General features: G+C 41.8%; 2 protein-coding genes across 6 annotated transcripts; one reads left to right on the forward strand and one right to left on the reverse strand.

The window, feature by feature from the left end:
* Positions 1–736: 736 nt before the first annotated feature.
* THYN1 (thymocyte nuclear protein 1) lies at positions 737–5562 on the reverse strand. 2 transcript variants are annotated; one of them, XM_012739611.2, is made up of 7 exons: positions 5195–5560; positions 3892–4073; positions 2811–2879; positions 2350–2442; positions 1676–1771; positions 1283–1433; positions 737–938 (listed from the first exon to the last, which is right to left on the reverse strand). In XM_012739611.2, the coding sequence occupies exons 1-7, from the start codon at positions 5235–5237 to the stop codon at positions 892–894; spliced, it is 681 nt and encodes a 226-aa protein (XP_012595065.1). In that variant the 5' UTR covers positions 5238–5560; the 3' UTR covers positions 737–891. The 2 variants fall into 2 exon arrangements, with proteins under 2 accessions (XP_012595065.1, XP_075858779.1); XM_076002664.1 differs by lacking the exon at positions 2350–2442 and having other exon boundaries at positions 5195–5562.
* A 17-nt stretch (positions 5563–5579) lies between these two features.
* On the forward strand, positions 5580–16608 carry ACAD8 (acyl-CoA dehydrogenase family member 8). Of its 4 annotated transcripts, none has more exons than XM_012739606.3 (11): positions 5580–5883; positions 7899–7999; positions 8436–8605; positions 9236–9345; positions 9763–9839; positions 10241–10378; positions 12366–12501; positions 12599–12696; positions 13068–13280; positions 13875–13977; positions 15757–16608. In XM_012739606.3, exons 1-11 carry the CDS (start codon positions 5784–5786, stop codon positions 15807–15809), a joined length of 1299 nt encoding a protein of 432 aa, XP_012595060.2. In that variant the 5' UTR covers positions 5580–5783; the 3' UTR covers positions 15810–16608. The 4 variants fall into 4 exon arrangements, with proteins under 4 accessions (XP_012595060.2, XP_012595061.2, XP_012595062.2 ...); XM_012739607.3 differs by having other exon boundaries at positions 13068–13220; XM_012739608.3 differs by lacking the exon at positions 13068–13280.
* Positions 16609–25906: the final 9298 nt, after the last annotated feature.

A 25906-nucleotide genomic window follows, 5' to 3' on the forward strand; every position in this document is an offset into this window, starting at 1 on the left:
GCACAAGCCAGGTCTTCTGTTTTCTTTTACACTCTCCCTATTCTCACCACCTCTGTCCAACTATGAAAGTGAGGGGGGGCTCCTGTCCCCACCCGCAAGGTCCCCAAACCTGGGAGCGTATAGGTACTAAACCTAGCAGTGCAACTTGTAATTAAGCAGCTGCAGTGTTTACATGTTTCTTAACGTGTCGTCTTTTCAATGGCTGTATTTTCAAAGAACACTTGTTTTATTGGTCTCTGATTAAAGGAAGCCCCTGTGGCTGTGGGGGCATTGTGCCCCTGGTCCACCAGGTTCTGTGCTCTCCTCCGTCTACACCACCCCACCTCTGACATCAGAGAAAGAGAGACATCCACCTTGACTCCCAAGACAGCACCTTTACTCTATGTGTTCGATCCCTGGTGAACAATGGTGAGCACTTTATTAACCACCTGTTTTAGTCACGTACATGGCTGAGAAGTGAATTCAGGTTTTACCCCTGTCAACTTGTCCTGAAACTGCTCATAGGATGGTTTAAACCTCCGTTGAGACCCAGATGACTTCAAGGGTAGGTGAGGAAGGCTGGTGTAGAAAGACTCAGTGTCACCAGACCCAGTCTTAGCCCTACATCCTGCTACATATGAAACAGGAAAGATACCCTGCATCTTGTGCTGCAGCAGAAGGGGCCAGCCTGAGGGAAGACATCTGTGGTGGAATAATCCATTGCACCCAATGTGGTTCTAGAAGAAAAGCTTTCAACTTTGATGTTAATGTTTTATTGAAAAAAGTACACAAACCCACCTATGTACACAAGGCCAGGTAAACATAACAAGCAAGCCGCCTCACACCTTCTTTTGTCTTAAAGCTTGACGACTTTGGAGTAATGTCTTGCCCATTCCAGCAACAGTGTCTCAGTTAACTTGGTTCCTTTTCCTCCAGGCTCAAAATAAAGTCAAACTCTTCTACCAAAAAGGGGGAAAAGGAAGGGAAGGGAGAATTAGGTCTTATGTCTCCTCTTGAACAGGGAAGTTATGCCAGGCACAGGTACTTTACATGATACTGAGGCAGGCAGTCAATCCTTCAAAAAACCTATGGAGTTTCTTACCAAGTGCCAGGCACTGTCGAGTACTGGGTACACAGTAATGGATACTTGTGAATATCCCCCCACCCCCCACCCCTTATGGATGTTACAGGTGAAGACACTGACTCAGGTTAAAATACCATACTCATATTTATTCAGCTAGTAAATGGGAATTCATGGGGTCATTCTGGTGTGTGGGTGATGAGGTAAAAGACCCACTCTTACCTTGGGTCAGTGGCTGAATTGAGAGTCTCTGGCGAGTGAAAAGAGTCATATTTTTTAAGGGGCCACCAGTAGCTTTGTGAGCTTGATGATAGGTTTTGAGCTCAGCCAAGGGGATGAAACGCTTCATCATCCGAACAAACTGTACATCCACCTATATGACAACAGTGTACATGACAGAAAGACATGTCCAACCAGACTCTGCCCACTGGGTTTTTAACTGCTTGCAGGAGGTTCCTGTGCAGAGTTGCCAATGTTCTGTTCTTATCTCCAAAGTTAGCGTAACCTCATCTGAGTTAAGAGCTAGGTGGTATATCTTGACCTTAAATCACCCCAGATCCTCTACCTCCCTTTGTCCATCCTTCCCCTCTCATGAAACAGAAAGAATAGTCTTACCATGGACCATTTGGGGTCATCCTCTTTGCTGGATGGATCATAATGGGGATTGTTTTTCTCAAACTGTGTGTGGTCTGGGTAAGCCTCCTTCACAATCTGAAACCAAAACCAAAGTCTCCAATCATGTGCCTACACAGTCAGCTCCACAGCCAATCTTTAATCAACCTCTAACTTTCATTTCTTACCCTGCATGTTCTTACCCATCTGCTTTGCTGTAGAGCCAATGAGGGCTCAGATACATAGATATATGGAAATAATACACAGTTTAAGGGAAGCACAATTAGGAAATCAACCCTGTTTTTACAAGTCTTAGAAGCACATTCTAAAATCAAATGGTAAAGGTTATTACTGGTACCATTGGTTTTTTTCTACCTGTATAATTTTATCCTGAAAATTCTTAGGTTGGAAGAACTACCATCAGGCCTGTTTTTGAATGAGACCAAGGCTCGGACATGGAGATAAGTCTTTGCTAGCTGGACCTGAAATGAAGGCCTGTTTTGTTTAAGTCCTTGTTGTACAAGAAAGGACCAGGGCAGTTTTTCCCTGTTCCTACAATGGGGTATAGGGAGCGGGGGTACTTCTTTTTTGTTACCCACTTAAGCTGTATCACTTTATATCTGCATGAGTCAGTCTCTAGATGGAAAGGAATTCAGATCAAAACCTGTCTAACCTACCTTCATAAGTCCTGCGATACCTGGCTCTTTGCAGTTGCTATGGTAGAAGAAAGCTGCTTCTTCCAGCTTCATGGCCCTAAGGAAGTTCCGAGCCTATCCCAGAGGAAAAGAAATAAGAATGATCCTCCTCACCACCTGGAAAGGACTAGCCTTTTAGCAGAAATCAAGTCTGCTTTGTTAAGATGGGTTTTTCTTATGTGCAGCTTCTCTTTAATTCATAAGAAAGTTGTTCTCTTTTCCAAGATACCCATATTTATACCAGGACACTGGCCAGAACACAGCCCAACTGCAAATTTCATGTATGTAGTCAGAATAATTAGATGTTTTTTTTAAAATATATTTTCAGGTTTACGTTCTGGGAACAGGCAATCTTGGCCAAGAGGTGCTGCTATTAAGTAAGTCATAAGTAGGAGGCAGGCATATCCCTTGGGTCTCAGGGGTCCTGTTCCTAATCCTCTTACCTGGTAGTTGCGAACACCATCCCAGCATGTTGTCTGCTTAGGCTGTGCTTTGAGATCCTCAATGCCAAACTAGGCAAGAAGAAATAAAGTCATTCATTAAAGAATCCTTAGCCAGTTGGTAAGCATATATGGAAGCAGACAGGTCCCTCCCCTACATTGAGAGGTGCTACTGGCTGCAGTGGAAGTATGTGTAGTTCACTGGGAAGCAGCTCCACTGAGCCATTTCTGTTGGATGAATACAAGTAAGCCTTGTTATCTTATTATCCTTGCCAATTAAGAGGATTAGTTGAATGGATAATCCAGATTGATAAAGTAATCTTCTGATTACATGCTTTTCACTTGTTAAAGTATATTCTGTAATATTTCTACTTACATTTTCCCCAGGTTATACTAAAATTGGTTTATATTCATTCCCTTAATGTATACCAATCATTGGCAGGAAGACACCTAGAAGCATGGAAAGTGTTAAGAGAAAGGCAACCTAAGATTGGGGTTGGCAAATTATCAGGCCAAATTTACCTCCATGCCTGATCTCATAAATGAAGTTTTACTTAAACACAACCATACCTATTTGTTAACACACTGCCTATGGCCACTTTCTTGCTACAAGAGCAGAGTTGCAACAGAGACCATAAGACCCACCAGCATATAATATTTACTGCCTGGCCCTTTGAAGAATAAGTTTGCTGACCCTTGCTCTACAGGGGACCAGTTCACTGTCCCTCAGACCGTTGGAGGGCCGTTAGAGAGTGCGGCGCACATTCCCCACATGTGCACTGTGGGCCCGGGATGGCTGCTAATAAGTAGGACAGGTAGCAGCGGCAAAAACACCCGGTGGGCCAGATAAATGTCCTCGGTGGCTGCATGTGACCTGCGGGCCGCAGTTTGAGGACGCCTGCTCTAGATAGAGGATTCACAAAAACAGATAGTTGATTGTAATACATCCTGCTGATTTTATTAACTTTTACCCTTTTCCTACCCTTCAAAGATGAGAAGCTGGTGTTGGAACCCTATGGTGTTCCATATGCACTTATTTAAAAAAAACAGTACGAAGGGACTGGAGACAGGTACATGGTCTCACCTTCACATCTACACCTTTCTCTAATCGGCTCTCTGGCTCTGACTTCATCAGCCAGTAGCTGCTTAGCTTCTTCACAGAGTCTTTAGAGGCTGAAATCTTCTGAAGGCTGGAGTTCTCCACTTTAGCTGATATTTCACCTGCATCCTCAGTTTTGGCACGTTTTCCCGGTAGCCCCTTCTTGTCTGAAATGAGAGAAGCAAAAAGAAAAGATTTATCATGCGTGCCGAGAAGTAATGTTCCACTGTGGAAAAAGCTTATGCTTTAGAGTCAGACTCGGACTCAAATCCTGGATCCATCAATTACTAGCTGTATGTAGCACCTTAATGTTATCTTAAAGAAATTTCAGTTTCTTATTTATAAAAATTAGACAAGAATGCCTACCTTACAGGAGGTCTTCTGGATTGTTTCTTCACTGGGATAAGAGCAATTTACATGGTTGTTTAGGATTAAAGGGCCTGGCAGTAGGCAGTAAATACTTTCCTTCCCTCATTCTCTATGCCTTTGCTCAGGCTGTTTTCTCCAGTGCGGAAACTGAGCACCTACTTGGAGCTGTTTTGAAGATTAAATGAAATAATACAAAGATCTTAAACAATGCTTGGCATTATAGTAAGTGCCAGCATCAACTGTCTTTAAATATTATTTATGGATATCTAATGCTCTGATCCCACCATACCTTGCTAGCTGAATTTCCTAATGGTTCCCTAAGAGTTAACATGCACACTGCAACACCATGTGTTGTTAAATAACTACAATCTGGAACTCTTGCCATTCCCCAAAGAGCTTTCTCTATCTTCCATTGCTTTGTTCTTGCTCTGCATTTAAGAATGCCATTCATCCTTGTGAATATAAAAATGACATCACTTTTTCTCAGTACTAAAGCTTTGCCTGTGGAAAGCCTTCCCATTTTTCAAGGCTAGACTCAAATTCCACGTCCTTCTCAAGGCCTTCCCTGTGATTACTCCCTCCTCTCACACCCGTAACAATCCAGCTTCCTGGACGGTGTCACTTAAATCTGTTTGCATTTACCCTGAGAACTGGGAAATCTTACCTTAGTACATGCCACCCTGTACTGCAAATATTCTTTGTGCTTAACAAATAGCGGTTACTTGAATGAACAAACAAGCAGAAGAGCCTCTGGATAAAAGCTTGGTGGTAAAAGTAAAGATACAGAGGGCGATAAGGGATGATGGAGTAAAATAAATCACAAAGGATTCTTCCCACAAGCACAGAGTAGAAAATTAACAGTATTAAACAGGCCCTAGTTCTTATGGGGCTGCCTTTCTGCAGCCTAGGTGCAGCTCACCTGGGCCAGCAGTCCCGGCCAGCCTCTTCTGGGGTCTGGGCATGGTATTCCAGCAAGGGGCTGAAGTGCAGAGGATTCTGGAATCAACCGACAGATACGAGAATCAAAGCTGCTACCACCAAGAAACCTACGCAGAGCAAGATGGAGGCAATGAGAAGAATCCTAGAAAGCCTCAGACTTTTGCAAAGAACAGAGACGACTGTGCTTAAGCCTCACAAATCTTCCCCTCCATAATCTACGCCATTTCCATCTCGCACAAACTTCCCCTAAACTGCTTGGTTTGTTTTGGAGCCTCCTCTCATCCGCACGCTACGAAGGCCGCACCACTCTGCCCCTTCGAAGCGACAGAGGCGTGCGGTGCTGGGTTGAAGACGTGCGGCGCTGGGTTGAAGACGTGCCTCTGGCGCGCCGGTCCCGGGGTTCTCTGGGAGTTGTAGTCCCGGCGCCTTGGCGCCTGCCTAGGAGCCGGGCAGAGAGGCCTGTGTGTAGACTACAATCCCCAGGGTGCGGCGGGGGCCACAGTCCGGGCCAACACGAGTGCAGCAGTGGGCGCAGGGGCCCAGAGCTTGGCTGGTGCAGAAGCGCTGCGATGCTGGCGAGCGGCTGCCGGCGACTCGGGGCGCACCTGGGCTGCCTGCGCGGCGGGATCCAGGCTCCTGTCCACCGGAGCTTGACCTCCTGCATCGATCGTAAGGCCAGCCCTGGGAGTGCGGGGCATCCGCCAGGGGCCGCGGTCTCCCCGCTCTGTTCTCCCCCCTCTGCGCTTCCCCTCTGTCCTGTCACCCTCGGATGCTTAGAGAAGTGCAGAAACTTATGACTTTTTGTTGGTTGATTGGTTTTTAAAATCATATCAATAGGTCATAAAGGTAGTGGGAATGTAAAAAACTGGGTGCTGGTGGTGATAGACGAACAAAAGCTCCAAGGTAATACCAGATTTGCTCGCGTATATAGATTTTATAACTCAACACGTATAGCTGCAAAACACTGTCGAAACTCGTGCAGGAAGTGGAAACTACTGCAGATTGCAAACCTGCATGCTTTTAGCCAAGAGGCAAACAATTTGAATGTAGTAGGGGTTGTCGGGGACCTCGCGGGACTAAGTGATTGCAGCCAGTTTGTGACTTGTCTGTCAAGCACCTAACCACTTTTTAATTTATTTTAAATAAATAACAGTTTTCTTTATAGCAGAATAAATCCCTTAGATTGACACTAGATCTATAAAGTACACTGAGGTATAGAATACTATTTTCTGCTCAACGTCCTAAAACTCCTTCAAGAGGTGCTGCCTTGTTCTAGCATTTAGAATTTGGTAAACAAGGTCACATTGGTTGATACCAAAGCAGATAAGGAATTATTTAGAGGTTTTTTTGTTCTTCATTTTTTTCTTTTCATCTTCCACTTGAGTTGCTGTACAATAAAGGTTTTCCTTATTTCATTTGGGCTGCTTTTCTATTTAGCTTTACCTTTTATAGTGTGTTGCCTATCTTGAACTCTGTCAGTAACTCTGACAAAAGTTCATGTGGCCTGGTGTTTGTTTGTATAGTGTATTTCTTTTGGGAACTTAGGTATTTTTACTTAGTCACCATACTTTCCTGTATTTAATTTGCCTTTTTTTTTTGTATAGTTTACTTTTTAACTTACCTCTTCCACTTTTTTCTCCAAGCAATACTCTCCTTTTGTTAACCATTCCCTTTTCTGGAATTGACTGTATTTGTTATCTGTCTAAAAGTAATTATGTTGTATTTACTTATGCATGTCATTTATATATTCCCTGTTATTTATTTAGAATGCAATTCAAATTTATTTCTTAAACCTTTAGTTCCTTGAACTACTTGTTTTAGGAAGTATCCATTTACAGAAGAACTCTTAACATGTATGGAGCTTTTACTAGGATTGGAATTCTGTAGTGCTTCTGTTTGCATTATATGTTTATATTGTCCTTGGTGTGAATGGACCATATACATCTTTGTAACCCCAGCATTGCTACATAGTAAAGACTCAATAAATATTCTTTTGTGAATGATCTTTGAGCTATGATCTACAGCAGCAAGAGTGTGTGAATAAATGATCTGATGGCTAGAAAAACGTTAATTTTTTATCCCTAACATTATCCCTGAGAGTAATACCCAACAGAGGTTTCTGCTGAGCTTCTCAAGGTCGCCTAATTTTTAATCCTGACTATTCATTTCTGAATTTCCCATTTAATGAGAGTACTGATCACAGACAGAAGTGTTGGCTCACACTGTTGGACATTACTAATGCTCAGGTTTGCTCCAGAGGAACCAGCTCTGCCACCTGCACTTGTGTTCTGTTGGAAGGACTTTGCATCACTAGAAGGCACTGAAGTAATTATTGTCAAGTGTGGCTCCATAGTTTTCCTTTAGTGCTCTTTAGCATTGTGACCAGAGTTTTAGCACTGTCGCCTCTACCTCCAGGGCTGCAACTGTATTTTAGTAAGTGTCTAGGGTAGGAGATGTCTGGAAAGTCCCATATACTGTACCAGGTTGATCTGGGTATGTGTTAGAACCCTTCTCCATCTCAGAAACAGATTAAAGATTGAAGATGCCATTCTCTTGCTGTTAAAGGCTGTGCTGTGTATGGGAAATGCTATAATAGGTCCACCATCTCAGCCTCATGGTGCTTCTTTGCAGTACTCTTCCCTCACTGCTCTCCTAGAATTGAACATATTCAATCCTGCCCACAGCTTCCATGGGACTTAATGAAGAGCAGAAAGAATTTCAGAAAGTGGCCTTTGACTTTGCTGCTCGGGAGATGGCTCCAAATATGGCAGAGTGGGACCAGAAGGTAGGCATTATCCTTGTAGATAGATAGACCAACAAATGCCTTGTGCAGTGACCCTTATTTTCATCTCTTTATAGTCCTAATTGATCAGTGTCACTTAGTAGCTTTTCCTACAAGTGAGAGAACTGATAATGGATGACTTGTTTCATAGAAAGCATCCTGATCATCTTGTAGATGTCTTTTTTTAAAAAAATTGAACAAAGATTTGGACATAAAACCAAGGTAGTTCTATAGATAATAAACTTTTTAATGCCAGAAAAACAATTTTCACAGAGCACATCTTAATTTACACCACTGTGAGACAAGTAGGCATATTAAGTTAAGAGAATCCCTGCACTCTCCCAAATGCAAACATCCTACTTCCCTCACTGAACGATCTAAAGGAAAGTTCATCTCTGGATCAGTTACTGATGCTGCTGCTGCTCTGTTTTGTATGTAGGAGCTGTTCCCAGTGGATGTGATGCGGAAGGCAGCCCTGCTAGGCTTTGGGGGGGTATACGTGCGAACAGATGTGGGCGGATCTGGACTGTCACGGCTCGATACCTCTGTCATCTTTGAAGCCTTGGCTACAGGCTGCACCAGCACCACAGCCTATATAAGCATACACAAGTGAGTGCCCAGGCTTGGAAAGCACAATAAAGTGCTCACATGGATTGATTGGGAAATTTCAGATTCATAGATAGGAAAGAGATTGATCTTTTCAAGCTGATTGCTCTTGAGAAACTAGACTCAAGAGTACATACCAGGTCTGCTGCTGCCTATTGGACTTGATTGTGTTGTCTTGTGCATTCCTTAGGGACTTAGGTCAGCCAGCCTTCTCCCCAGTCCTAGATTGAGCTGGTATCAGCAGATTTCTCCAGTAGAGTGAGTAGTCAGTGGTACCCTGGTACCCTTTTCTTCCATCTAAAGATAGAACCACCAATGATTTGAGAAAGTAATAAAAAGTATATATAACTCTGATTTTTAGGGGCCCATGTAACCTAGCTAGAAGTAGAATGAACATCCAGGTGAGAAACTGGTCCTGGGTATCTCCAGGTGATACATATTCCAGAAACATGTTTTAATCTGGTCCTTTCATTTGAAGTTGACTTTTCTCAATTGTGATTTTCCCTTCCCACTCTCTTCTCCTTTACCCTGCTTTGCTGCCCTGCCCTTTGTTCTCTCTCCCATCCCCCCAATTTCCTTTTCTTTTCTGGCTTTGTTTCCGTCAATGTCTTGTCTTCTTGGTGTACCTATCAGCATGTGTGCCTGGATAATTGATAGCTTTGGAAATGAGGAACAGAGGCACAAATTTTGCCCACCGCTCTGTACCATGGAGAAGTTTGCTTCCTACTGCCTCACTGAACCAGGTGGGTTTGCTGTACTGCAGGCGACATACAGTAGGGAGAGGTGTGACTCGAGTGGAGTCACCAAGCACTCCTTCTAGCCTCCTGACACACAGAACCACTTGCCAGCACTTTGGTTGTGGAGTAGTAGAGTCCCATGACCTGATGTCACAGAACTGAGAGGCCCATAGATCAGGGGCCTGCAGGCTATAGAGCGGAACCTCCTTGCAGAGGCTCGCTGCAGTACTCAGACAGTGATCCAATTGGTGCAGCAGTTTTTACAAAGTACAGAGAATTCCTTTGGCCATCTGGATTTTACAGTAGCACTCTGAGCTGTTTGCCTTTAGGGAAGGTTTTTCAGGAGATGAAACTGCGCTGGGCTCCCTTGACTTCACTGACTTTCTCACCCCTCTCTCTGCTCCCCTTTGATACCTGCTTCAGGAAGCGGGAGTGATGCTGCATCTCTTTTGACCTCGGCTAAACGACAAGGAGATCATTATATCCTCAATGGCTCCAAGGTACTAGCATGCTGCCCTCTCAGAGCAACTTGGAGATCATGCCCACCTTCCTTCTGACATTGCTAGTTCCTTTGCATTTACGAGTTACTATTCCCATAGAATTTTTCCATGTTAGGAAGAGAACCTCTGACCCATTTCCCTTTATTTACTCTCACTGTTTCTGTGTCTTCAGATCTGATTCTAGATACTTTCATTCACTTTTGTCTGTCCTTTTTATACTCTCATCAATAAGCCCCAGGTTCCCTAGTTGCTGCAGCTACCTTTTACCCCTCCTCAGCCTCTCTGTGCCATTGTTCCTTTAGTGTCCTATTGTTGGGAGGACCTCAGTGGTTTTCCCAGACACTAGGCTCTGAGAACTTATGCGTTCCCGATCCCTACATGCCCCTTCTCCAACCCCATAGGCCTTCATCAGTGGTGGTGGTGAGTCAGACATCTATGTGGTCATGTGCCGAACGGGAGGACCAGGCCCCAAAGGCATCTCGTGCATAGTTGTTGAGAAGGGAACCCCTGGCCTCAGCTTCGGCAAGAAGGAGAAAAAGGTGAGTGGCTGTTGGACAGGAAGCAATTGGAGGTATGAGACTCTGCCACCTGCCAGACCAACTCTTGCCCTATTTCGGAAAGTAGGTTCACATACCTGCTAACCTACCTTTGAAGCAGTTACTTCTATTAGGATTTTTGACAGGAGCATATAAAATAGAATAGGACATTGTTAAAGAAACACTAGGCCTCTAGGGAGAGTAGCAAAGTTTGCCAGTAAGTCCCACAGGCCACCTGGTATGTAGTGCTGTCGCTTCTCCTGCCTCTTCTTTTGGCCTGTATTTCTTATCCAGCTTTTCGGTTTGTTGTACTTTTTACCCCAGGAGGAGATACATATAAAAGATCTGCTATTGGCCAGAATTCTCAGGAATGAGAAACACGTGGTCTACTTTTCTTCTTTGACTAAAAATAAAGTAAAACTCCTTAGAGGTGATTGTGGGTATTTTCAATAATCCAAGAAGGACAGTGTTTCTAAAAGTTCTTGGGAAAGTAAGATGTTCCTAAAATTAAGAAACCTCATGTCTTCCTCTTATCATAGGATAAAAGAAAAAAAAGAAACCCCATGGCCAGGCCATGAATAATAGACCTGTGATTATGTAACTATAATTGGTGTTAGGGGTGAAACCCACTCAGATTTTTTAGACAAGATCTCAAAACAGTCATCTATCTCCAGTTTGTACTATGGCAGTTGGGCTTTGGGGGGAGAAGTCAGATAATGAAATAACCCCTAAATATACTTCTTTTTCACTGCTCTTAGAGTTTCTGTATTTTCCTGCACAATCCTACCTGACCCTTTGCAACTGCCAAGGAGTTATGAGTTTTTGTGCCCCTTCTTTTTTGTAACATAACAGACATTTTGGACATAACCAATGTGTGCAATTGTGCTAGCTCCTGGGGTCAGGGAGAAGAGCTTAAATAAAAAGCTTAGGAATGAAGTTCATCTCATCAACAAAACAGAGCTGCTGGATGTTTTTATATAAGGAAAGGATGTGAAGGCAGTAATATTTTCAGAGCCAGAAGGGAACTGGGAAATTTTTTATCGTTTTCGGTTTTCAAAATCTGCCTCACTTGGCCTGAAAGTTCCTTGAAGCCTTGTACTCCCTGGAAGAGGAGATCAAGTAGTGAGGTCCTTAATCTATTTACATGTGAAGTATCTGAATAAGATTTTGTTTGAAAAAAGACGCTCTGCTGGATTTTAGTTTAATTCTCCTATTTTATATAAAGAAAACGAAGGCCACAAAGAAGTCAGATGATTTGTCCAAAGATGAAAAATAAAGCTAATTAGTTGCGTTACACGGAATACATCTCAGGTTTTCAGAATTTTCTCTGAGCTTACAACTGGTGTATCAAGTGATACCCTGACAGGGCAGCTCTCTGGGAAAAACAAACTTACTTACAGTGTTTGCCAGTTTCTGTAGTGTCAGTACTCTTGCCGTGGCTGATTTTGTGATATACAGAATGCTGAGTTAGGAAAACAGGTTACATAATTGGCTCTCCTGAGCTAGTGCCAGTACATCACTCTGTCTGCAGCTAAGTGCTAGACCAGGAGTTGCCAGCATAGTGCATGTTATTCCTCCCTCCCCAATCGAATTACAACATCTTTTAGGAGCACTACGCTTTTAAAAGAGAAGTGTGCTATTAAGGCCTTTGAAAGTAAATTAAACTTCTCCAAATAAACCTGATATTGTCTCTGTTCTCATAAAAGAGTATAAGGGCAGATTCTGCCACATTCCTAAAAGTTGGGGAAAGTATTTGTAGGTTAGTCTGGTCAGATTTTCTTAGTAAGTTAAAAAATGTTTAGCTTAAATAATCATCTTGTGAGTGTTGACAAGCCTTTAAATCTGAACTTTTTCTTTTTCCTTGTTTTAAGTTCTTGTGGGTTTGAGTCCCAGGGTATTGGAACCCATACTTCACAGACTTCTGTCTCCAGGGAAGGCCGCCCTGCCTGGTGGATTGTTGGGCAGCCACACAGTCCCTGATTTTTGCCAGGTGGGGTGGAACTCCCAGCCAACTCGAGCTGTGATCTTTGAAGACTGTGCTGTCCCTGTGGCCAACAGAATTGGGAACGAGGGGCAGGGCTTCCTCATTGCCATGAAAGGACTGAACGGAGGGAGGATCAACATTGGTGAGGACATGAACGGATGGGGTGAGGAGGTAGCAGGCTGGGGCAAGCCGCGCTGCCCTTCCGACTCAGATGGAATGTTGGCACTCTTCCCCTCTAGCTTCCTGCTCTCTGGGGGCTGCTCATGCCTCAGTCATCCTCACCCGAGACCACCTCAATGTCCGGAAGCAGTTTGGGGAGCCTCTGGCCAGTAAACAGGTAACATCCCTGGTGTCTCTGCATGGCTTTCCACTCTTTGCAGCCCCTGAGACCTGCTTCTAGGGCCCGAGTTCTTTAGGAACCAGAAGCTGTGACATCCCTCGTGGAGTCCTACCACCATCTTAGCCGCAGCTTGTGCTTTGTTTCTAGCAGTGATCTTTTTCAGGGGTGACGATACTAGAGTGCAGAGCAAGCAAATGGACTTAGAACTCACAAAGCTGTAAAGTTCCTGTGGAGGAGGCAAGAGACTTTGAAGCTTTGGCTCACTTAGAAAAGACATTTCATTAGGGATGTCTTTTTAAGGGTCCCGGATCAGGTGCTGATCTGAGCCCCTCTGTCTTGTCTGGTTCTCTTCTCCCCTGTTGCTGCAGTACCTGCAGTTCAAACTGGCTGATATGGCAACAAGGCTGGTGGCCTCGAGACTGATGATCCGCAGTGCAGCAGTGGCCTTGCAGGAGGAACGAGAAGATGCAATGGCCCTGTGCTCCATGGCCAAGCTCTTTGCTACAGATGAATGCTTTGCTGTATGTGATAAGCCCTCTGGCTCTCCTGAGATGGACAGGGAACAGCTGCTAGGCCCAGAGGTGCTAAGAGGCATAAGTCAGCTTTGAAACCCACCTCTCCTGGGATGCTGTAGGGCCACCCTGGGGCTTAAAGATGTAAAGGAACTCATGAGAGGCCTGCATAGGAGCTCTCATAGCAGGCTTTTTAGCCTGCTCCATGCCATTACATACTTCATGGTGTCAGTGTTGTTTGGTTGTGTTCTAGGTGAAACGCCACTTTTGGAAGTTTCACAGTGGCTCAATGCCTCTTGCTCAAATTTAGCACTCTGCCATGTTTACGTTGTTGGGGGCAGAGCCACAATGAAGCTGCTTGACCACTAGGTGGCACCTTAGCTCCATGTAAATCTAGCCAGGATGGTTGTGGGCAACTTCTGCCAGGCAGATAGTGAGAAAAGACAGAGGTCTTTAAGTTGCCTGTCTAGTGGGGTTCACTAAGTGGACTTCCTTTGTTGTCTCTGACCACATAGAATGTGGACTCCTCTTTGGGCTTGGCTGTGAGTTGGTTTCCTGTCAGTCTACAGCAGGCTGCTCAATTAGGGGTTGGGGTAGGGAGGGAAGCCACCTGATCCACAGTCTTCCCACAGTCAGTGGCATCTGATCCCTGTCTCCCTGCAGATCTGCAACCAGGCTTTACAGATGCATGGAGGCTATGGCTACCTGAAGGATTATGCTGTTCAGCAGTATGTGCGGGACTCCAGGGTCCACCAAATTCTAGAAGGTAAAAACTGCCAGAGATATTCTCTTCCTTTCAGAATGGATATAGGATCAGTGCTTTCCCCCGCCTATTTGTCCCATCAGGCCCTGTCTGTCTTGGCTCCTTCCTTCCTTCCTGTCTGCCTGCCTTTCCCCAGCCCTGCTCTGAAAGTAGCCTGTTGGTGCATTAGAAGGAGCAGCGGCCTGGAGTCAGGAGACTGCTTTGTCACCATGGGTAGTACATGGAACCATTTCTGCTTCTGCTCTTTTTATTTGCAATTTGCGAGAAGGCTCAAACTGAGATGTTATAAAGCGTGTTGAAGCCTACGGCAGTGACTATTCTTTACTATTATAAAGTACCTGTCCTCAGGGCTCTCAGAACTTCTATACAGTAATTTACAGGGCAAATGTGAGCCAGTATGGTCACCAGCAGCTCTACAAATTGATTATCAGCCAGAAAGTCTAAAAGATATGTGTATCAATATTGCTAGTAAATTTTTCAATAAAATAAATCATCAGTATATGGGTGTCTTCTTGGTAGTCACAGGCGTTCTGTCTGGGAACACTTGTAAGCCACTGGAGCCAGGCTCAGCACGCGGCTTTCTCCACTCTCTACAACCAGTGCATAAGTCTTGAAATTCCATGACTCGTTTTCCAGCTGGTGTAGATAGTTGGGGTTCCACTGTAGGAAAAGCAGTTGGGGCAGAGGCTTCTTGACTTTCAGTGAAGTAATGTGGGGCTGCTTCATTGGGTACATTATATAATGGGGCCTCTCTACCCCTTTCAAAGTATCCTTCTCAAACCCGAGTATGCACCAGACTTACCTAGAGAGCTTGTTAAAACAGATTGCTGGCCCCCTGGGGGACCCCCATCCTCCCCCCCTCCCCCCGGAGCTTCTGCTCCCGTGGTTCTAGTATGGGCCTGAGAATTTGCATTTCTAACAAGTTTTCCAATGAGTCTGCCACTTCTTGTCTGGGAACCAGACTTTGAGACCCCTCCTCTGGCATTATGTTTGAATTATAGACTGCTCAAGATTAGTCTGCTGCTTTCTGCTTCCTGGAACCATGTTTATTAGCTCAGTTGCCAGTATTCAAATTCCATTCCCCAGGGTCTCATTCCTTCTGTTGCCCTTGGCTATTACTTTCTCACTTGGCTTTTATGAGTATTGGAAACTTGCCCTTCATTCTAACTCTGTCTTTTAACCCTACTGTAATATATGTGAAAAGCCAGATACATTTATTTTAGGTCACACCATCATCTACTTGTAGAAAAATTTGGGTACTGGTTACTTTATTACTTTGTTTTATGATGGACTTTGCTATTGGATAAATCTAAAATTTTAAATTTGGCATTATTTGATATTATGCTTACTCTTTCCTCAAGAGCGTTTGTATTTCTCTTTGTATTAAAGGCCACTGCTAAAAATGAAGCAAACAATTGATACCCTCTTTTCTGGGAATATGTTTTTGTTCTTTTATAATTCAGTTTTCTGATTACCAAAGAAATATGTATTCACTGTTGAAAACTTATAAAAAATAAGAAAAGTAAAAGAAAAAAAATCACTCATGTTTGTACATCCAGAATAATATTTTGGTATATCTCCTTTTGGACTTTTTTTTCCTGGCATTTTTCTGTACTTTGGCGAGAAGTCTATGATGAACCCATACCTCCCAGAGATAAAAGCAGTGATTGTAGTTTAAATCCACAACTATCCTGAACTAGACCTGGAGTAGCCTGGTCAGAGCTTTAGTGAACTTTCAGATTTTGCTGCTGTTAAATCCTTCCTTCTCTGTCCCTCTTGCAGGTAGCAATGAAGTGATGAGGATGCTGATCTCTCGAAGCCTGCTCCAGGAGTAGCACCCACACTTACATTGCATGGTGTGCAGTGTGCAACTACAGTCGGTGCTGAGGGGTTCCATGTGGACTGTTCTGTTCTAAATGAATCATGGATTAGACTGAAGGGCTGAGCGCTTCCAGGGTAGGACCTGCGATCTGTGTGTGGGCGGCAGAGTCCTCAGTGGAGATGGAAGAGCTGCCCTAATGAGAAATGTCCCAAGAAGACATACTGCCTTGTTTTCCTAATTCCAGAAAGGTGACAAATGAAGATTCAACATCAAACCAAAGTCCTTTTTTGGAACCACATTGTCTTGATTTTTCTGCATTTTGGTGGCTCACTGGATCCCTCTTCTTCTAGAAGCCTGGGTACTTCCATTGAAACTATTCCTGATTATAGAGCAAAGGATGTGTGGAGGGGAAATGAAGGGAGAATGCTCATGTCTGTTTCTGTTCTCTGCAGCATAGCTAAAGATGCAGAGGGTTTCTCTGGAATGTAAATTATGATAAAATGAATATTTGGGAAACTACTCCTAAGCTGTGATTTAGGGTGTATACTAAATCACCCTAGTAGGGTGTAGGGATAGTCTACTTCTGGACCATCTGAATATTAAGGGCTGAGATTATTTGGTATTTTGAATATTTGTTCTCTTTCTTTTTAGATGCCTATAGTCTAGGAATGATATTTAGGATTTCTATAATCCTTCCTGATAAGTGCTTTCTATCTGAGTTTTTATTTCCTTTTTTGAAGTTGTTCCTTCCTCTTTTTAAATAGTTTTAATCGCTACAATGATAAATAAAGTCCACCCCTTTCTGTACTGTCTCTGGTTCTACTAAAGTTCATTTTTATATTATCCTTCTAAAACTTTAAATTTTTTTAAAAAATTGATTACATTTAACTGGATTTTAAAGTAATAAAAAAATCTCTCCTTGATCAATGTGGCTTTTAAAAAGTAGGCTCCTTAAATTATTAATAGCTTTGCCAACTAAGCATTGTTTATGATGTATGAAATATTTAAAGTAATATTCAAAGATGGGGACTGTTGTAAATGATTATATTATTCTATCTCTTCGTCTCTGTAGAAAAATATATGAAGATATTTATTAACTACAATCAGTATTTGGAAAGAACAAAATGTGTGTCTAGCTACAACAAATAATTTTCATTTTTGAATGCATACTTTACATAAAAAGCTGTTGGGCACTGCATGGGGTTAGGGTGTGGGTGCTGCAGAGCTGAAAGTGTTTCTGCCATCCAAGGCCCTCTTTAGTGGAGGGGCTGAGGCATAGCTGTAGTCCAGTGTAATGACATATCTACATAAGACTGAGAAGGCAACCTGGTAAAGTGATAAGGTAGGGAGGAGAGTCATAGAGAAGGTAGAAGGTAGGATTCCACATTAAGCTTATATGAAAATAATGGAATATTTAAAGAGAATCAAGAATGTCAGTTTCAGACAGGAAAGAAGCAGGAGCAGGAAAAGTATAGCATTTGTGTGGAGCTGTTTACACTTTTGTTTAATTGTGGTTTGGGGTTGGCAGAGACAGAAAGAAAATATACATTGAATCTGGTTAGAGTTAAGAAACCCAAGGGTGAGGTTTTATTTGGTGAACAGTGGAGAGCCATGGAAGGTTTTTAATGAAGAAGATATGATTAAATTAATTCAAAAAATCCATTCTGGGGTGCAAATGTGGGACGAATATGAGTGAGGAAGGACAGAAGGGAAGACATATCCAGTCAGTAGGTTCTTGAGCCAGGAATGGGGTCTTGAGCCTGTAATGCCAGCTACTTGGGAGACCGAGGCAGGAGGCTCACTTGAGCCCTGGAGTTTGAGGCCATATAGCAAGACCCTATCTAAAAAAAAACCCAGGAAAAAAATATTCTCAAAATAGCCAAGGTATGAGGCAATTTGAGCCTAAAAGGAAAGACAGATGTGAGGGAATATAGATGCCCATGGTGGAATTCATCCCGAGGAATCAGGCTGCTTCCTGGCATTCCAATTCTGAGAGGCTCCTATTCTGACTGGAAGCAGAAACAGAAGATGCTATATGTTATTAAAAGTGCATTTATCACTATCACCTCAGTTCTTATTCAGAGATTTCAGTTTCTCAGTAGCCTAGCAAGGGATTTGACCAAGGCAGCAAGAACATAGTGAACCTTGAGCCCATCTCCAGCACAGTGCATTTGCCTATCTCACAAATAAAAAAAGAGCCATAGCATATCTTAAGGAAAACCTAGGTGGCGGTGGCGGTGCCATATTAGGTGCAGGACATACACAGACAAAACACAACTCAGCTCAGACCGCCCTTGTGGACTTGGGAGGCTGGTAAATAAGAAGCAATTTCAGTATGTGGTGGTAAGAACAAAGGCAGGCACACTGTACTCTGGGCACGAGAAGTCTTAAAGTCATATCATGATGACTTAAGTCAGAGTTGGATTTCCAGGTTGTCTTAACTCTAATAATTCCTAAAACTACCTCCAATCACAGTTGTAGGGGAACTGTAATTGCTTTAATTTTATACACACATACACACATAACATATACACAAACAGAGGAATGTTTAAGTCACCTATTAAAATTTTCTCTTCATCCCTTATGGATTTGATAAATTAGAAATACCTGATTTACTTTAGTGTTTACTTGGTTATACTTTTACTTTAAAAATACTAATATTTCTCCAAAGCACTTTCCTGTGAATTATACATTTCTTGATTTCAGAGTTGACACTCAAGAGATACTAATGTTAAATTGGTTTGAGTTGAATTAACAACCTTGTTGAAAACAGCATCTATCAATTCTACTGGTTGGTTCAGAGATTGAGCCCTGGAATCAGACTCCTACATCTGGATTTGATTGCCAGTTCTACCACTAACGAATTGTGTGACTTCAAGTAAAATTGCTTAAACTCTCTTCAGCTCATTTCGTTTTGAGTGTATTAGAGATAATGAAAGTTCCTATTTCATAGGATAGTTGGTGAATCAAGTGAAAGAATCCACATAAAGGGCTCAGAACAGCATACATTAAACAAAGTACTCAATAAATATTAGTAATTATTAACCTCATTTGTAAATGAACATACTGAACTGTGAGAGAATAAGTGACTTGCTCAGACTTACACAGGTGTCAGACTGAAGTTGTAAAACACACCTCTTAACATTTACAATATTTAAGATTGTGACTGGTAGTCCATTAGTGCTAAATACCAAATATTAATATTTCTGGTCTGCATCTCTTCAGGGTAAATGACAGGACCGCATTGCCTTTTGCCATTTTACAAAAACATGTAATAAACACATAAACACATTGCTAAGTTTTCTGGGGTTTTAGAAGGGGCCCATGCAAGTTAGGGTCCCAGAACTTAACCTTCATTAGCTTCCCGGTAAATATCCCATTGTCCTTCCTCTTTACATTATCTTAACATTTCCACATACATTATTTTCACGTAAAATTTCTTTTCTCTTTGGCACTCAGAAAGCCTTGCTATTCCTGGTTATTATGATCAGCAAAACACCATGTGAAAGGATTCTCTCCACGTCAGCGTGGGAGGGTGGACCGCCACTAAGGTAAACAGACCAGAACAGCATGGTCTCTGTGTCACCACTTCATGATTCCAGGTTAGTAACCCCTACTGGAAGGAAGAGGAGAGGGACCCAGAGGCCAGAGAGTAGAGTGGGAGACGCAATGGACCAGTTCTTCCAGCTGAAAATCAAATTCTATTTTATAGATGCTTGGTGACCTGTGGCAGGGAGTGGATGAGAAGGGACAGAATAAGCCAGGGTGACAAAATGTTCTTTCCTTGCTTAGAATGGAGAAAAATTTATTGCCACAACCCCATTGTGAGGAAAAGGCCGGGTCCCCAAAGCCTCCTCCACCTGCTATAGGCTAACTGGGATCTCCCAGTCCTGTCTCTGTGAGTGAGTGTGTTGCTGTGAGTGCACCAGTTCCTTTCATCTTTCTCTCCTAGTTACTTGTCCCTCTCCACCCAGTCTCTAGATCCCTAGCTCAGAACATCCTGGGTCTGGAGAGAGTACTAGAATACTCACCTCCTGTCACCACAAACAGAAAGGAATTTAGCTCTGCCTCTGGCCAGGCATTCTTAATCCCCACAGGACAGAGAGAGGGAAGGCAGTTCTCCCCCAGCCAAGGAGCAGGATATCTTGAGCCTGAAGGAGCTGTCACTGCTCTGGAAAAGTGGGGCCTGTGATTTATTTCCAGTGCAGTCTACTCAGTGTTGGTTCAGTTCTCCCCCTGCTCCAACTTTAATGTAGGCATTACGGTTTTCTCAAGTTTTCATAAAGAATTATATAAACAATACTTTAAGACAATTCACTGGTTACCTTCCCTAGCCCTCACCCAGATGAAGGTCCTGACCCTCTCACACACATATTCTGATCCTTCTCACAAAATGTGGAAGTACCTTTTCTCTTTTGTCTGTAAACCAGTCTGTAGGCATGAGATTCTTCCATCAGACTTTAATGTTGTCAAGAGTCTGAGAGACATCTGATTCATTTCCTTATCCTCAATGCTCTCTAGGCACATAGTAGGGAACTCAGTGTTTATTGAACAAATAGAAAAAGATTGGAAAAAAGCCATTATCACCAGTAAGGTACTAATTGCAGCTATTGACAAATGTGAAACGGGAAGCGGCAAGACACACCATCAAAAGTCAACTGAACACACAAGAACAAGAACTAGACACACAAGAATGTGGCTTCCAGGGAATTGCGGTGAGTGAAAAGGCAAACTCAGGTTACATACTATGTCATCTGTTTATGTGGCATTCTTGAAATCATGTCGTCATAGAGTTCAAAACAAAGTTAGTGTTGCCAGGGATTAGAGTTTGGAAGGGGAGGAATGTGGTAGCCAGGCAGGGATAAAGAGTGAGCCTTCCCCCTATTTGGCTGCACAGGGGCAGCCTCAGAATCACCTCCACTCCCTTCACTGCCATTTACAGATTGCTTAGGGACACAGGTGACCAAGGGTTTGAGCCAAGGAAAGGTGGGAGGACAGGGCAGTGATGAGACAGATGGTTGAGCCTGGGCTTCAATTTTTAAGCATCAGGACCCTGAAGGAAGCCCTGTGTCCCATAGTATTCCTCATGGGCATGCCTAGCAGGAGGCCTCAAGAGGCCCAAGGCTCTGAGAAGGTTATTGTACCAATCCCCATCCCCACAATTACACTGTAAAGGGGTATTATTTGCCAAGGAGTTGGATTTTATTCTCTGGTAACTGGATATCCACATGCAGAAGAATGAAATTGGACCCTTATCTTACACCATACACAAAAATCAACTCAAAATAGATAAAAAGACCTAAACTTAAATGAATTAAATACTTAAATTAAAACATAAAGCTATAAAACTCCTAGAAAAAAACAAAGAGGAAAAGTCATGACATTGGTCCTGGCAATGATTTCATGAATATAACCCCAAAAGCAAGGGCCACAAAAGCAAAAATAGAGAAGCAGGAATACATCAAACTAAAAAGCTCTGTGTGGCAAAGGAAATAATAGAGTGAAAAGGCAACCTATGGGCTAGGAGAAGATATTTACAAACTGAATTTCTGATAAGGGGTAAATTTCCAAAATATATAAGGAACTTCAACAACTCAATAACAAGAAAACAAATAACCCAATGAAAAATGGTAATGAAGAGGTCTGATGGATTTTAAGATGGGAAGGATCTTAAAAGATTTGCCTTTTAGAAGGTATGTTTGGTAGAGATGTAGGGAACACATTGTAGTTGGATGAGACAGGGCAGGGAGACTAGTTAGATATTGCAGTCAGCCCAGGGAGAGAGGACCTGCCCACACTAAGGCAATGGAGGTAGGAAGTGTGGTTTGAAGATAGGAATAAGGAGTTAAATTTTCCAGAGACTGAAAGGATGCTCATTTCAGATGAAACATCCACATGAATGTTAGGATGGAAAGCCTAGTAAATGCTCACTACACAGGTGGAGAAAGATTTCTCAAGAAAAGATTAGGATATATAAATGTAAAAAAGTTTATCTTCTTAGAGGAGAGAGAGAACAAGAGAGTGAGAGAGGAAAGAGATGGGGAGAGTAGTGGGATGGTGTAGCATCCCAAAGAAAGTGAAGGGGGGGCTGATACCGAGGCCAAGTAGTTTGCTAATTTTAAGGGGGACAAAGAGAAAAAATATAGCAATGGTTGTCAGTGATAACAAAAGCAGCCGCAGATGTCAAAGTCCAAGAGTTGGTTTCCCCGCCTTTCCTAGAGATGGGATTATGGGATTATCGCAGGAGAAGTGACTCTGCCCTCAAGTATGGTTGAGGCTGTATCTCATTTTCAGAAGTTGTGCAAAACAGAACTCCCAATGGGTGCCTGTTAGTGGAAGAACTCATGGGATTGATCTTTAACTGTTACTAAGAAATTACAGGATTAGATATTTTCCTGTTATTTCAGCAAGGCCGCCCTTTACTGAACTGTTGAGTAGGCAGGTGGACACGTGGCTGTGACATTCAGGGAAGAGATTAGGGGTGAGGGATGTGCCAAGGCTTGCTCAACCCCAGACTGAGTCAGACTGTCTGCCCTTTTTATTAGGACTACATGTTACTGCCACTAGAACTTCCACTCAGTTGTCCTGGCTCCTGAATTTAGTTGTTATAGTCTTCTAGGATTTAAAAATCTGTTCTCTTTGTCCTCCTTTCATAGATTCTCCACTATTTCCTCTGTTCACTAATGTTTGAGCCAACCTGGCTTACTTATAAATGAAAGAATTTGCTGTGTTTTTATTGATATAAGCCCCTAGATTTTTTTTTTGACCAATGTATTTCCTACAATGCTACAACCAGAATTACAACCAGGAAAGTGTTGAAGACATAACCATATTCGCCATACTGAAAGCCAGCATTTCTTTTGTTTTTTTTTAATTTTAATTTTTTTCTTAATTTCAGAATATGATGGGGATACAAACATTTTGGTTACATATAATGTCATTGCCTCGCCTAAGCCAGAGCTACAAGCCTACCCTTCCCCCATACAGTGTGTTCTGCACCCGTTAGTTGTGAATTTACCCATTCCTACCCCTCCCAGCACCTGAAGAATATTACTTCTATGTGAGCACCTAAATGTCGATCAGTTAGTTCCAGTCTGATGTTGAGTACATATGGTGCTTGTTTTTCCATTCTTGTGATACTTCACTTGGAAGGATGGGGTCAAGCTCTAACAAGGATAATATAAGAGGTGCTAGTTCACCATTGTTTTTTGTAGTTGAGTAGTATTCCATGGTATACATACACCACATTTTATTAATCCACTCATGTATTGTTGGGCACTTGGGTTGTGTCCACATCTTTGCAGTTGTGAATTGTGCTGCCATAAACATTCAAGTGCAGATGTCTTTATGTAAAATGTCTTTTTTTCCTTTGGGTAGATGCCTAATAGTGGGATTGCTGGATCAAATGGTATTTCTATTTTTAGTTCTTTGAGATATCTCCAAATTATTTTCCACAGAGGTTTTACTAATTTGCAGTTCCACCAGCAGTGTAAGAGTGTTCCTCTCCCTCTGCATCCACTCCAGCATTTATTGTTTTGAGACTTTTTGATAAAAGCCATTCTCACTGGAGGTAGGTGATATAGCTCATTGTGGTTTTGATTTGCATTTCCCTGGTGATTAGAGATGTTGAGCTGACCATTATTCTGTCTTCTTTTGAAAAGTTTCTGTTCATGTCCCTTTGCCTACTTTTTAATGGGGTTGTTTGATTTTTTCTTGTTAATTTTCTTAAGTTCTATATAGATTCTTGTTATCAGCCCTTTATCAGATGTGTAGCATGCAAATATTTCTCCCATTCTGTATGAAACTATCATTAGAGCAAATAGACAACCTACAGAATGGGACAAAGCCAATATTTCTTCCAGAGTTGGTGGAGAGCAGCCCCAAGCAGTGCTTTGATAACCAGAGGAGTTCATGGTAGGGCACTGGAGAACAGAGTACCAGATCCAGTCATTAGAAGGAAGGTTGGAAATACCCTCACAGTGGAATGGTCAGGAAAACACAGATGCTCAGTTTAAATTTGAATGCCAGATAAACAATGAATATTTTGCATAAGTATTTCCTCCCACCCCCAATATTTGGGTATGCGTCACTAAGGAAGTATTTGTGTATTGACTTTTAGATTAAACTGGGCACCCTGTCCTTTAATTTGCTAAATCTGGGTGTCTCTTGCCTACTTTAAATATTCTCAGAACGCTTACATTTGCCTACAGTTGAGCAAAATCTTCTGGCAAGTGTGCTATAGAGTATTGGTTGTTTACTCTTGTGATCACATTTCAATTTATTGAAATTTGTTTTATGGACCAATGTATGGTTTATCTGGGAAAATGTTGTAGTGCACTGAAGAAGAATGTGTATTCTGGTGAATTTTATCAATTTTTGTTTTAAATATTTGAGGCTCTGTTATTACTTACATGCAAGCTTTAAAATTTTGTGTCATGCTAGTGATTGAACCTTTTATTATTGTGAGGAGTATCCCTTTGACTCTAGTAATGTTTATTATCTTAAAGCCTATCTTGTCTATGAACATAACTATTAATATTTGCATGCTATATCTTTTTCCATATTTTAATTTTGAGCCTCTATCTATTTAAAAAACAGCATAGAGTTAGGTTAAAAAAATATAATCCTTTATGTAAGTATATACTTATCCCCTCCCCCCCACCTGCCAGACACCCGTTAAATGTTTTTTGTGTTTTTTTTTACAATTTGGTTACATTTTATATCTTTGCCTCTCCCTAGGAAGGATTAGAGGTATGTCCTTCCCCTCCACAATGCTCATCACCACATCTCTAAGATGTGGGTCTACCCCCACTACCTCCGAATCCCTGGAGAACACCGCCATTCGAGCACCATAGTTTTAATCAGTCAGTACCAGTTTGATGGTGAGTACATGTGGAGCCCATTTTCCTGATCTTGTGTCACCTCACTTTGGATAATGGGCTGGAGCTTAATCCAGGATAGTATAAGCGATGCTAGCTTGCTGTCATTTCTTAGAATTGAGTAATATTCCATTGTGAACATATCTGTCTTGAGGGGAGAGAGGAGGAAAGGGCAATATATGTAACCTTAACAACATTTATACTCCCATAATATGATGAAATTAAAAAAAAAGAATTCCTAATGACTCTTCAGGGAAAAAATTTAGAAAATTTTGGGTTTTATTTGCAAAATTCTAAATGCATAGAATAAACAATATCCTTTGATAATTCAAATGTATGCCTCTTTATGCTGTAGAGATGTGGGGTTTTTTTTTAATAACTTTGGAATTTACTTATAAAAAAATATAATCCAACAATGTTGCCCATTAACCAGAAAATTTAGTCCATGTATTCTTAATGTAAATTGATATATTTGGATTAAATCTGCCATCTATTTTTTTTTGTCCTAATTAGTCCACTAATTTTATATTTATTTCTCTCCTTTCCTCTCATTTTTGGATGATTTTATATTTTAAATAATTTTTCTCCCTCTAGTTGGGGACTTAAATGCTTTGTTTATATTATTTTAGTAGGTAAACTAGAAATTATAATATGCATCCTCAAATTTTACTGTTCATATTTACTGTTAATATCTTTATTATCCTTACAGATAATTTAGGGGTCTTTGCACACTTTCGTTTCATTTATCTTCTTGTTATTCTTATTGTTTTATGCAGACAATGATTCTTTAAATTTCCCCCCACAGTTACCAACTTCTCTTTATTAATTTCTACATCTTTGAGCTTTCATCAAAGATTATTTTCCTTCTCTCTGAAGCTTATCCTGTAGAACTTCCTTTGGAGTTTTCCTGTTGATGGCAAACTTTGTTTTTGTTTTTCTGCAATGTTATTTTACCTTCCTTACTAGACTTTATCATCTATTCTCTATATTTCTTAACTTCTACTTTCTATTTTCCATATCTTTAGCTTTCTATATTTTGGATCTTTAGTTTAATCTAATTGATGAATTCTTTTTTCATGTATGTTCTGTTTAGTCCCTCAGTTGAATTTTTAATTTCTATAAATTTTTATTCATTTCTATAAGCTCTGTTTGGTTCTCTTTTATTGTCAATTGCTCTTTCTTTGTGGTTTCTTTCTTGACTGTTAGTTTTTGATTAATTCTTTTATTCCCT

This window comes from Microcebus murinus, chromosome 4 (assembly GCF_040939455.1).
Source record: "Microcebus murinus isolate Inina chromosome 4, M.murinus_Inina_mat1.0, whole genome shotgun sequence".
NCBI classification, from domain to species: domain Eukaryota; kingdom Metazoa; phylum Chordata; class Mammalia; order Primates; family Cheirogaleidae; genus Microcebus; species Microcebus murinus.

Coding starts and splice junctions, on each gene's coding strand:
- THYN1 (XM_012739611.2), bottom strand. CDS start 5,237: ATGCCCAGACCCCAGAAGAGGCTGGCCGGGACTGCTGGCCCAG. Junction 2,880..3,891: donor AGAAAGGTGTAGATGTGAAG/GTGAGACCATGT, acceptor CTTCTTGCCTAG/TTTGGCATTGAGGATCTCAA. Junction 2,443..2,810: donor ATGGTGTTCGCAACTACCAG/GTAAGAGGATTA, acceptor CCTCTGGGATAG/GCTCGGAACTTCCTTAGGGC.
- ACAD8 (XM_012739606.3), top strand. CDS start 5,784: ATGCTGGCGAGCGGCTGCCGGCGACTCGGGGCGCACCTGGGCTGCCTG. Junction 12,502..12,598: donor CGGAGGGAGGATCAACATTG/GTGAGGACATGA, acceptor CTTCCCCTCTAG/CTTCCTGCTCTCTGGGGGCT. Junction 13,978..15,756: donor GGTCCACCAAATTCTAGAAG/GTAAAAACTGCC, acceptor TCCCTCTTGCAG/GTAGCAATGAAGTGATGAGG.